The sequence below is a fragment of the Zonotrichia leucophrys genome, chromosome 1A (genome assembly GCF_028769735.1).
Source record: "Zonotrichia leucophrys gambelii isolate GWCS_2022_RI chromosome 1A, RI_Zleu_2.0, whole genome shotgun sequence".
In the NCBI taxonomy this organism is placed as follows: domain Eukaryota; kingdom Metazoa; phylum Chordata; class Aves; order Passeriformes; family Passerellidae; genus Zonotrichia; species Zonotrichia leucophrys.
The window spans coordinates 57,204,226-57,217,307 of NC_088170.1; the positions used below are offsets into that span (position 1 = coordinate 57,204,226).

At 38.2% G+C, this 13,082-nt stretch overlaps 1 protein-coding gene across 3 annotated transcripts in view; it reads right to left on the bottom strand.

Annotated features, from left to right (window-relative positions):
• The window catches only part of CPNE8 (copine 8), a 71,701-nt gene that overhangs the window by 57,522 nt on the left and 1,097 nt on the right, over positions 1 to 13,082 (bottom strand). For all 3 annotated transcript variants that reach the window (XR_010438708.1, XM_064702806.1, XM_064702808.1), the window contains exon 2: positions 263 to 303. Coding sequence is in view for 2 of the 3 variants with exons in the window: in XM_064702806.1 (XP_064558876.1) it covers positions 263 to 303 (41 nt within the window). In the remaining variant the exon portion in view is untranslated. The remainder of the gene's footprint in view (positions 1 to 262; positions 304 to 13,082) is intronic.

The window sequence follows — 13,082 nt, forward strand, 5'->3', positions numbered from 1 at the left end:
ATTTTAGGAAACTTTAGCTTAAATACTAAATAAAAGACTATTTAGCTCAGGAAAGCAGTATTAATAACAGTCTTTAAATTTCCAGTTCACATAACATTAATTGTAAGTGTACCTTATTCAAGTTTAACTTAATTATTCTGAGTAATTGTCACAAAGAAAACGCAAACCTAACTGACACTGAAAAAATCACCCACCTAATTTTATTCCAGTGTTTGCACATTTAAAATACGTAATAAGAAGAAACAATAAAATATATACTCACTTGGATCAGATTTAGAAAATGTATCTCTGTCCAAAAGATTTCTAAAAAGAAAAAAAAGAGATAAAAATAATCTTAGGTATAAAAAATTTGTGAAATATGCAAATCAGATACCAATGCACACGCGTTTTTAACATTTTTAATCAAGAGTCACTTCAGTCTTCTCCCCTCCTAATACACAAGACTTAGCCAGCACTAACACTGGAGTCAGCTCACATTTCATTTTATTATCCATTTTGGATTTGAGCAAACTGTGGTTCATATACTCAAATACCATGAATCAAAAAACAACCACATGTATGTTATATACACATGTAACAGGCATCAGAAAGAGAAATACCTTTAAATCACAAAGGTCTACCAGAGATTAACTTGCCAGCTCAACCCAAAAACCTTAGATTTTACTCAAAAGCTTGGCTATGAGATTTCAGAGCCATAAGGAAGTATCCCTAAGAATATGTCATGGACAAGTAAGGTAAAGAGAACTAATCCATACACAGGACACACTTAGGAATAAATATTCATTTTGTTATGGAATGCAGTCCCAATATCATATCCACACTTCAGCCAGTTGAGAATCATTCACAGATGAACAGACTTAAATTAACAATTCTAAAGAATCAGGACTGGTCAGAAACCATTCTCAGCATAGTTACCAATATTTCATAATTTAAAAAAAAAATTAAAAACTGTCTTGACAGACTAGAAGAATGTTCTGAAAACAAGATGCCATTGAAAAGAGACAAGAAAGAGCTAATAAACTCTGGAAAGTATTAAACTTAAGAGCAAAAATGCAGCATATCTACATGGAGCTGGATATACAGCAGTTATATCAAAATAGTCCTAGACATTACAGCTGACCACAAATTGACTGCAAGTCAGGACTCTTGTACCTCTGGGAAAAGGCATACTGGAACACACAAACAAAAATGCCATTTTAGACTAATCATCTCTTCTTCATAATAATACTGACAAACACTCAATTCAAGCAATAATGTTTTGGACACTCCAATTTCTTGCAATCTAAGACAGATATGGAGCCACTGGGGTTCAATGATAACAGAAATTACCAGAGGTATATAGACTGTATCTATGAGGGAAAAACTGCTACAAATGGAAGCTGACCTCAGTGCAGACAGAGCAAGTAGGAACAGGTTCAACCATAAACTGAATCTTCTGCACCACAGGCACAGAAGTTGAACTTTATTCCATTGTTTTACCATCTCTCACTGTTAAAGGTGGGAGACATGATGTGAAATATCCATTGTCTTCAAGAACATGTCAGATAGCTACTATTTCTAGTAAAGGTCTTTGATCCTACACCAGAGCAAAAGGAAGGAAAAGAACCAGTTTATATCCCTTATAGCTGATTATTTTTAATAACTAGTAGAGCCTCTTCAAGAGTCACCATTAACTCGCTCATTCAGATTTGAATTACATTATTTTTGTGCTACTGAACAGTGCTGAAAAGCACATTAATACCTTATTCAATACAGGTGTTCTAAGTGGTCCAATTAATACTTCAGCAATGAAAAGATACTGTATTCTAAATATAGGTATTGCCAAGTTCACACTTCAGAACAAGCAATATGAACAAAAAAACAGCTTGAAAAGAACATTGGGCAGATCTGTTTTACTTAATTTAGCTAAAGTACACACTAGCTTTAATATTACTACTTGTGAATACGCCTGAATTCTGCACACATTAATTATTCTGAACTTCTCTAGTCCATTCAGAAATGTAATTTTTATGCATACAATTATACTCAGTGAAACCATATCCTACCTTGATGAAAATCATGCAAATATAAATTGGAAGTATTAAGAAACCCAGGAAAATCAGTGAACCCAAATCAGTAGTTGACAACAATCACTACAAACTGCTTTAAAAGACAGTATAGCAAGTTCTGCAATATTGGAATTGCCAACCCAAAATCAAAATTGCCTCCTATTCCTCCTTAATTATACATATCTAGATACACCACTAATTCCTGGCAGAATTGGATTATCCCAAAATGAATTGCAGTAAAACCTTAAAATTAGACTTACATGGAACAAATGGTACATTAGATTTTGGAACAGGCCTCCCATACTCACCATTAGAATTCCAAACAATTTTAATTCCTCTGCATGATGACCATACAGTGACCTTATAATTGCTATGTTAGTGCTTGTCACTGTAGATTAGGATTAAGGAATTTTAGTCATGCTTTTACTGAGATAAGGTGCTTTGAGTACTTTAGATATTTCCTACTCTTCTTGTGCTCCTTTTTAAGTTTTGTTCCCCTCTATTTTCCAATATACATACCAACATAGACTGGCTTGGTACTGTAAAGCTCAGTTGATCCTGATACCTTCAGCAGCTGCAAAAAGCAGCCACCATAGGAACAGCATAAAAAGAAGGTAAGAATCTGTAGATGAGAATCTACAGGTTCTTAAAGAATCCTAAAGAATCTAAAGATAAAGAACCTTTAATGAGTTAAGAACATTTCTACAGAAGCAGTATCCCTGAAAGGATTGCAGGGTAGACACCCAAGTTTAACACTATAATTCAAGTCAGTTCGTGTCACCACAATATTTTCTGAAAAATCTTCTTTGCCCAGGATTTTTCTCTTGAGAAGCTGAGAAGCTTCAGAAAAGAAATGTAAACAATAATTATCAGATTGCTTTGCAATGTGCTTTGGAGGTTGCTTACCAACCGGTGCATGTTGATTGGTTCCATGTCAATTGTGTTGATTTAATGACCAATCCCAGTCCAGCTGTGTCAGGACTCTGGTCATCATGAGTTTTTATTATTCATTCTTGTTTAGCCTTCTGATGCATCCTTTCTCTTTCTTTACTATAGTTTTAGTATGCAATTTCTTTTAATATAATATAATAAAATAATAAATCAGCTTTTTGAGAACTTGGAGTCAAATTTTCATCTCTCACCTTGTCCTGGGGACCTCACAACACCACAAGTTCATGCAATGAAGTCATGGTTTTGAACTAGTACAACTTGCAACACCCTCAATTCAACCCCTCACACACTTTCCTACAAATAAACAATTTCTTCAGCAAAGTTTGCAGCATGCCTGATTGTCCAAATCATAAAGAGCCAGCCAAAATAGTCATGTAAGAACTTGGCAAGCTGCTCAAGCAATGCAGCCAATTTCAAAAGGGACTTTAAAGAAAAAGTGTCAACAGGAAAAAAAAAAAGAATAAAAAAGAGTCTCATTTCGCCAGTAAATCACCTAACACCTCAATAGGCAGCTCAATTTCATTTGTGTGTTTTCATTTCAGGGGAATAACAATCAAAGTGCTCCTTTAAATATAGGAAAACTACACAGTGACTGTGCATAGGACAATCTACAAGGAATGGTAACACAAACCAGAAAGCAGACCGAATGTATTTCTAGAACTTTAGGTGGTCTTTGTACTCTTAATTTTCAATGTCACTTTCTGAACATGCTGAGTAATACAAAGTGTATTTTTTAGCACTGTCTTTGGTAGTAAGCTGTTTTGTCTCAGGAAAGCTCACAAACTCAGAAACCAGAAATATCTGAAACTTCTTTTTGTTTCTCCTAATCAAAGTATTGAGAGAAAGAGACTTGTATTTTAAATGAACTTGGTGAGTATATTTTTTGTCTATGTCCATTAAGTCTTACAGATAAAGAATGCAAATAGAAAAGGAATTTCGATCAATTATGAGAGAGGGAGAAAAAAACCAAAATTTTTTTTTGAGAAACAGGCATATCTGGGATCATCTGTGCAGAAATCATTATTCTACTAGCACAGATCTGGAAGGAATTCATTCTGCACCTCCCCATTCTGGTGTGGACCTTCCAAAACAATTGCAACAGCATAGCTGTCTAAGGGGAATAAATTAATGGGAGCCATGGCAATAATACTGGAAATGCTGGGATAATTTTTTTTTCTGTATTATGAGAGCCATTTCCCCAGGGTGGGAAAGAATGAGATCATTAAATAAGATAAAGTTAAAACATATTTATCTTTGTTTGCATAGTTTCATAAACTCTGTAAAAATTTATCAAAATAACAGTCCAGTGCTCAAGAAGTTTTTTAGAATAGAATGTTTCAGTCAGAAGGAGCCTACAATGATCATCCAGTCCAAAGGCCCAACCACTTCAGGGCTGACCAAAAGTTAAATCACATTATTGAGGGCATTGCCCAAATGCCTCTAAACACTGCCAGGCCTGGGGCAGTGACCTGTCTAGGAGCCCTCTCCAGTACCTGACCACCCTCTCAGCACAGAAATGCCCCCTAATGCCGAGTGTTTTGTACTGCTTGACCTGAAACAAGACACATGCATAAATCAGATGCTTCACTGGTCTAGTCAGCAGTGGTGGCTCACCAGGAACCATCACAGCCTTTGATGCTCCCTACAATCTCTAACCCACTATCTGCTATGTGTATGTTGTCAGATGTACACTAAAAAGTGGTATTTACTCTCCTTATCCAAATACACTTCCCTTCAAATTTTACTTTATTTTAGTGATCAATATCTGAACTTTCTTCTCTGTACATTTTTAAGTCTTTGTTACACCAAGCTGATAAGCAAAAGTCAATTCAATTCTCCCATCAGAAATCACAGAATTTTGGCCTTGAAGAATAGACCACAGTAACTACAGAACTGAGCAATTTAAAATCTGCTTTTCTAGTTTTAAAATTTAAAAAAAATAAAGATTTGTATTGACTGGAAAAAATATTTTTGCTTTCAACAGCTCTGACATCTTGAATGATAAATATGGGGTTCACTTCAGATTAATTTGTCAAAATCTCTCTGGGTGCTATGGCTTTATGTTTCTCTTCCTCTTTAGACTTACATTTAAATGCATGCAAAGATTTCTTGGTTGTGAAATAAAGCACTCAGCAGTTTGCAAACACAGTTGGTTACTCATGCAAAATAATTTTTAGAAAATAAATATTTTCAGTATATCATATTTGTATTATAAAAGCACACACTGCTTCTCTCACACTTTTATCAAACCATGGGGAAAGGAATTCTCTCTAGTTCATTAAATAAAAGCATTTCTGTTTCCCTCACTTAATGATGGGCCACATCACTTTTTCACAGAAGATCCTGATAATGAAAGGAGCATCCTAATCACATTTTAATGTGCAGAACAGTACTCATTGTACTCCTAATTGTAACATAACTGTATTATTACCTAGTAGGCACTACCCCTCAGCCTCAATGGCACCACTGAACGTGCAAGGATCAGTCCTAAGCTGACGTAGGATCCAAAGAGCCCACTCCAGTGAAGAGCCCACTTGACCTACCTGCAGAGGAATTGCACAAATTACTCAGTGGCAGCTTAAGCAGTCACCCTTCCACAGCTATTTACCCTCTCCTCCTCTATTCTGTCAGAGCACAACAAAGGCAGCTATTAGCTTCCAGATCTCTAGATTCTAAATGCCCTGCACCTAACAGCAGATCAGAAAATTTCTCAGAATTTTACATTATTGTCAAAATAACTGGTTTTCTTACAACAGGCTCACAGGTGAGACAACAGTGATTCTACTGACTAACAGGCAATTAGGATGACCTGTTCATTTCTGTTCAAACCATTCCCACTCTTCAGGGCACTGGAAGAACGGGAAAGAAAGCAAACATATCTCTGATGTGCAAGCTTAAGAAAACATTCACAATACCTCTTCATAACCTCTGGAGAAGTAATTCACCAGAAAACAAATAATTTTCAGCCTCACAGTAACTTTCATTGTCAAGCTATATTGATTCAGAAGCCATAAGGGAAAAAAGAAAGGGAGAAGCAATGAGAAGGGTAAGATCAGCAGTGCTTCCATGAGTTTCATCACAACCCACAGCCATCTCTGGCTAGATGTACACAAACAATTTTAGGATGAAACCTCTATTAAAACTGCTGATTGCTCCTGAGGGTTAAAAAAACCCAAAGGAATTGCCAAGTTTATTTACTCTAACACAGCAATAGTTTTACACGAATTCTGTTGGAACAGATGGAAAGTACTGGGTTATAAAAATACATTTGTGCAGATGAAACAGACCTAACATAATCTTAGACTATCCCAGTTTATATTAAAAAAAAGACCAATTAGTACTATCACAAACTGGTGGAACTCTGCTTCAATACCAACCCAAAATTCTATTTGAAACCAACAGAATAAACCATCCCCATTTATGTTGTTAGGGCTGGGCAAGTTAACAGTCTCTGGCTCTGAGCTTCTGGTGGTGTATCCTGGGAAATGGCACTAATGACAGCTGGTGGTCAAAAGAGCTTTTCAATCTAGTGCCAACTCACCACTCCTTCCCAGTTACTTTCACTCAGACCATCCAAATCCATGGATATGCTGCCCTAGGTGAGTTCTGATTTCTTTAGGAATGGATAATACATTTCATACAGTGTTTCATTAATGTATAACAGCATATAAAACCTAGATTGGTTTTGCAGTTTTTCTGAAACAACTCTTTAAAAGGTATAACTCAAAGAACTAATTTTAAGAGGAAATATATACCATCAGTGTAATATTCATCCTTTCTCTGCCAGTGCAGGACTGTTGGTCAGTGAGCCACTGCTCAGATGGGCAGACAAAAAACTTGGGAAAAATAATTGTACCACAGAAAGTCTTCATAAAAATACAAAAAGTTATTGCACATTTCCTAGATCTTTGCTGCCACCAGGCCTTCCTGTATGGCACCTTTCTGGGCCTAGGACAGTGGGCTTCAGCTGAGGGAGGGCGTTACAGTGAGCCACCCATCAGTGTCCCACCTCCTGTCTGAGGACAACCATGAAGTTTTCAGTGGTGGCAGGGGTGGAAGAGGTGGTCTCAGAAGGAAAATGATGTTGACTTCTTCCTCCCCACTCCAAGAACCCCCAGCTGAGTTAACATGCCCTGGCTTCATTCATCTGCATTCACCCACATTTACTGCCCACCACATACAGCCTGTATGACATCTCCTTGAGAGCTGTTCCTTCACCACTTTTGGTTCTGCCCAGCTCCCAAACTGCACCTCTTTACCAACCAACCACTGGTGACCTCTTTACAGCACTGGGGTCCCCAGCAAGGGGAACATCCTGAGTACCCTCTTTTCACCCTCTGCTGCCACACTCCCATCCTGTGCCCCCACCTGCAAAGCCTCTGCTATCACACCGTGACAATGCTCCTCTGCACTGCACCATTCTGTCAGGGTCACAAATACATCATTATACACATAATAACTACTTGCTACTACTATCTGCTGAAGGAAATATGGTTATACCACACAATTATGCAAGGACAAGCCAAAAGGAAATTAACTAAGCAGTAGCCACCCAACAACTAGAAAAAAAGAGAGCAGGTTTGGGTTTGCAGCTAAGTAAAGCCAAACAAAGCTCCACGTAGGCAAAGGCACGTTCAGACAAAACCTGACAAGTCCTGACACTCCCAAGTTTGTGTGAAACCTGAAGCCTGCATGAGAACTGACATGTTAAAGGTTAATGACTCAAAAATCAGATTTGCAAAAGCAACAGGTGCTTTGCTGAAGCCAGATTGGCACCCCCTAAACAAAGGGGAGGAGAAGAATTTTTGGGTGTGTGGTGAAACCACTGATCTTCTAAGAACAGCCCAGGTGCAGAGGAGGTGCACACCCAGCCACCAGAGGATGACCACACCGTACCAAAAAGGCCAGTAAGAAGCAGATCCTGCAAGGTGGGGTAATGCTTCTTATCATGCCAATGTCCTCTCCTGATGACACTCAAGTGTAAAACCACCCCCTGGGAGAGGTATGGGGACACTCATAGGTAAGCCTGAAGGTAATAATTCCTTCTGGAAAGTCACAACTGGCTCAACCTGTGCAGTCATGAGAAACAGTGGTCATGCCTTAGAAAGGGCCACAAACCTCCAAAGTCCCCTGAAGCAGCCCCAGACTGTGCATGAGCCACAATATTTCATAGTGTAAGGCTCCACTCCTAGGGGAGGTACCTGGGCCTTCCCACCTGAACATATACTATTAACCCATTGAATCTTTGCTTCCCACCCATCACTTCCCTGTATTTCCTCCCATTCCAAACCACAACAGGGGGACTTCTCCAGCCCCAAGAGATAAAGACTGTGATCACAACTTTGACATAAGACAACAATATTGCAACAATCGAGTCTCAGTGCTGGATGGGTAGTGCTATCTTTCTTCTTCTTTTGTACTCTTACCCTTTCTTTTCCTTGTATATTTTCCTAAGTGATATTGTTATACTTTTATATATTTCTATTAATAATAACCAAAGCAGATACACACCTCCTTTGCAATGGAACCATACTGTTCTGAAATAAACCAGCCATGTGTATACACACTGGTCATTCAGTCTCGTTTCACTTTAATCCACCATGAGGGATCTAGAAAGAACTTTCTGTTACCCTCTCAGCAGTGGGTTAAAACAGCCTGTCCCCTGTGTGTGGAAAATCACTCCATGACAAGCTACTGTCCATGAAGGAGACAGAGGAGTCCTACGCAATTATTTGAATAAAGGGAGAGAGCCCACCTGGCCACACGAGCGTTTCTCTCTCGAGGTTTCAGAGGATGCAGACCCCTTTTATCCTAAAACCCTGTCCATATGTTGACATCTTCCTTTCCCCAGTGGCTGCAGTTCTAGGAAGATACAGCCTTCCCAAACCACTTACCACAATCCCCCCTTGAACATGTAATTTTCTTCCAGAATTTAGAAATTCGGACTATGTAGGTTCTGCAAGAGACTTTGTGCTGACCCATTTGTCTATTGCTCTTAAGTTCAGGAGTCAAACTGTCTGGGTTCTGCAGCTTGGCAGAGGCACCAAGACTCATTTCAAAGACACCGACTCCCATTTCTCCTTAAGACACTCACCCATGAACTGTTTGTAAAGACACTAGCATCCATCTTTCCATCATTAGCTGTCGCTAGACAGAACCTGTGGTGCAAACAACCTGGTTCAAATTCTATTAGTCACACTGCTGCATGTTTAAATTTCAAACAATAGAGACACACAGGTGAAAACTAAACTTGCACTCTATCAGGAATGCATCTCCACGACTATGGACACTGTAAGCCATTTATGTTTTTTCTCATCTGAAACCAGCTGGTTCTCTAGGCAGTATCACTTCAAAGAAAAAAACAATGTAAGATCAACCTTATGTTGCCAGTCACACATAACCACTCCATGGACTTTTAATCCAGTCTAGTAATACATACACAAAGAAAGCAGGAAGATGAAAATCAAGTTTACAATCAAAATTAATTTTATATTCTGTATTTTTACTATACAGAGTTACAAGCTTGAATGATTCATGATGAATATATCTTTTATCATTATATCTTTCTGCGACAGAGACTTCTAACACATTATTAATATTTTTAAAAAACCCAGAAGGCAAGTATGATGGCTGGAGAGACATCTTGCCAGAGATCAATGCATAGGATAATCAAAGATATAATTTAACATACTTTTAGGTATTGCAAACACTTAGAAGTGGCTGGTTAAGACTTTCACACTGCCAAACAAAAAGAAAAATTCTGATGTGGTATGCTTTGTTTGTTTGCACAAGAAACTTGAAATTGAATCATTTCAATTACTGAGAATAGGGAATGCTTAATTCCATTCAGCTCATTCATTAATGTTAGATTTCTGTAGAAATTGTGAAGTGACATAGGACTGATCCAAAACAGGCATGGGCAACCAACTGTGTTTCTGCTGAACTGTGACAGGTGTTTGCGGTGCCTTTATGCACATAACGCCTGCTGTGGGAACACAGGCAGTGTAGAGTTTATCCAACATAAACCCAGACCAATAACGACACACTGCCTGATTGAACATAAAGCCTTCCAAAGCACTATTATCATAACAAACGTTCTGAATTAGCAAAGTGACCCTGCACTCTGTCAATATTTTAGAACCATCTTTCCAATAACCATATCATCTTTGATACACTACTAGAAGTCAAAATGATAAAACTACAGCTTCACTTTCCTACAGATATTAAAAAAACACTCTTAATAAGATAATTCTGATTGATAAGTCCATAAATAAATATTAACATGAGATATAATAAAACTCTTGACTTTTTTATTAACATAAGACTGCAGAACGGCTGCAGAATTATCACGTACTACAGGAAAAAAGCCTAGGCCTGTCCACACAGTAACCATGATAAACAGAAACCATCATTATACAGACCATAACAAAAAAATTTAAAACTTGAACCCATTAAACTACACTGAATTTTGTATGCCCACACAGAGCACAATCTTATGTCAAGATACATAACCACAATCTTGCAGCCTTAGATAAACTTCTTCAGTCAACACATAGTAAGAGCACTAACAGAGGGAAGATGGGAACAGAATATGGAGTTTTTCCAAGACTTAACTAGATTGGAATCAGTGGAGGACATCAGCAGAGGGAAAACAGGACAACAGGCATATGGCCTGGAGCTTACCTGAAGCTCACATAAGACCACAAGCTTACACAGAGCAGGTAAGAGAAGAGTCCTGTCTAGACACAAGGTTATAACCTGCATGCAGTGCAAACACCCCTGTAGAGGAAGAGGAATCTTTGGGCTGGAAAACATAGTGAGTAGAAGGAGAGAGTGCAGCCTATTTCCACTCTTTCACACAGACTGCAGGGACAAAGTCTTGATCCTTCACCACATGACAATTGTGTAAAATTATGCCAGGCAGCGACAAAAAAAGGTTGCATGGCAGGTGACAGTAACATTTTCATCAGATCATAAATACCCTTCAGCACGTGTGAAGAAGGCAGAGACAGGGTGCAGAGGGACATGGCTACTACAAAAAATTGATCCAGACAACAGTGGACAATTACCAACACCAGAGGATGCTCTGGGATACATATGTATGTTCTTCTGCCAGATTAGAGCTGGCTCTTGAGTCAAAGACTTCTGCTTCCTGATAAACTACATCTTAGAGAGTCAGGAAAGAATTTTGAATTTTTTATTTGATAGGCACTGAGTAGTAATAGCTAGAATTAAATTAATTTCTTACTTTTCTAGCATTTTTAAAGTTACAGGTAATGCTGGCATTCAAAAGCTACGGGAATGATATAAAAAACTTTTAGTCATAAAGAAATTCCAGAAAGAGCATTACCTGACAACCAAAACACTTCTGGATTTTACAATTTTCACAGAATTTCTCATCCCATGAGATGCATTTCTCCTAAAGGCTGACCCTGAAGCTAAACCAGGGTGGCTTGGAGAACATCAAGTAGTGCAATGCCATCTACATAGTGCTGAATCTGGATATTCTGGCAACACTGGCAGTATGAGGATGCAGGCAAATTGGGAAATGCTGACAAATAAACCACATGGAATTGAGAGCTAAAGGAATAGAAAGTGTATCCTTACTGAATAAGACAGACAGAAAGACAGAACAAAGGGAAGAAGAGTCACAGATTTACTTTATAGCACAAACACCGCTTCACTGACCACAAGTTACACCACCTGTACAGACTGGAAGAACTTCCCTCATGCCCTCCAAGGAAAACAAGCAAAAACACACAAAAAACAAACAATCTCCTAAAAAACCCACAATACATCACCACAACAAAAAACCCCAAAGTCAAACAAAAAGAAAAACCCAAGAAAAAAAATCTAGGAATAAATTATAGTTATCAACTAACAATTGCTGATGTAAATTAGTGACCACATTGGTCCTACAACTCTTCAAATATCAAGGAAAAGAACCATTATGACCCAGACTGTTGTTAAAAGCATTTCTCTCCAGGTATTTAGGAATACACAACTGCTAATTATTACAGAATTTTCAGCATTCTCTGAATTTTGCAGTTTGCTCTTGCAGTCTTTCACAATTTCATTTAACACCACATTTCACAAGCTTTAGCCAATGAATGTGTTTACAGATGAATCACAAACGTGTTAACCATTAATCTCTGCCCTAGTGTCACTCATTTTATACTCTGCTCTGAAACATAATTTTGTAATCAAAAAGTGTCATCCAGCACATAGAGAAGAAAGGAATCTCCATGGAAATTCCCATCCTTCTGCACTTGACATCAAGACAAATGAAAAAGTTTTAACAAACTGATGCTGCAAACTATAATCTGAAATTAGTTACAAGTAAGGTCAGAATCGACTGACAGTGTTCTGTACCTGCATTTCTATGGAACTATCTGATGGATTACTGTGAAGCATGGCAGGTATACACAAATGATACCTGGAATTAAAGGAACTCCCATACTAAGTGAATTGGGTCAAATTCAGCATAAGTGCTCTGACATCTGTAACTGTGACAGGCTATCTGAAGGACTTAAAAGTAAAGTAAAGGTCCTGGATCGTTTTTACACATTACAGCACATCCTTCCTCAGACAACAGTTGGTGCTTGTGAACCTTGCAGAGACAGCAAGTACAAGGGGGTGTTGGTATTTCAGCCTGGTGACTGTTTCAGTATTAAAAAATTAATCTTACTCTATTCCTCACTGCTTCAGCCTTCTTTTGAAATTCACACTTGATAAAACATCAAATCAGACTTTATTTACTAAGGAAAGAGAGGGAGTGGTCTGACAATTTAAGTTTAGAGCACTGCCGTTCTATCGTGGTAGTACTACAGGTAAACAGCAACATTATAAAATGAGGAGCTACATTACAAAATGAAGCACCGAACTGTAGAAGAAACTCTGTCGCATTTCCCATCAGGAAATACACGGACAGTTCAAATTTTCCGCTAGAAGCTGCCAACGCTGCTGGCGAAAGGCGTCACCGTTTTGCAACTACTAGGAAATACTTAAGGAAGTCGCGGAATGTGAACATGAATAAAAAAGCGCACAAATAAAAACTATTTTTAGACCTCTAACGAGAAAACC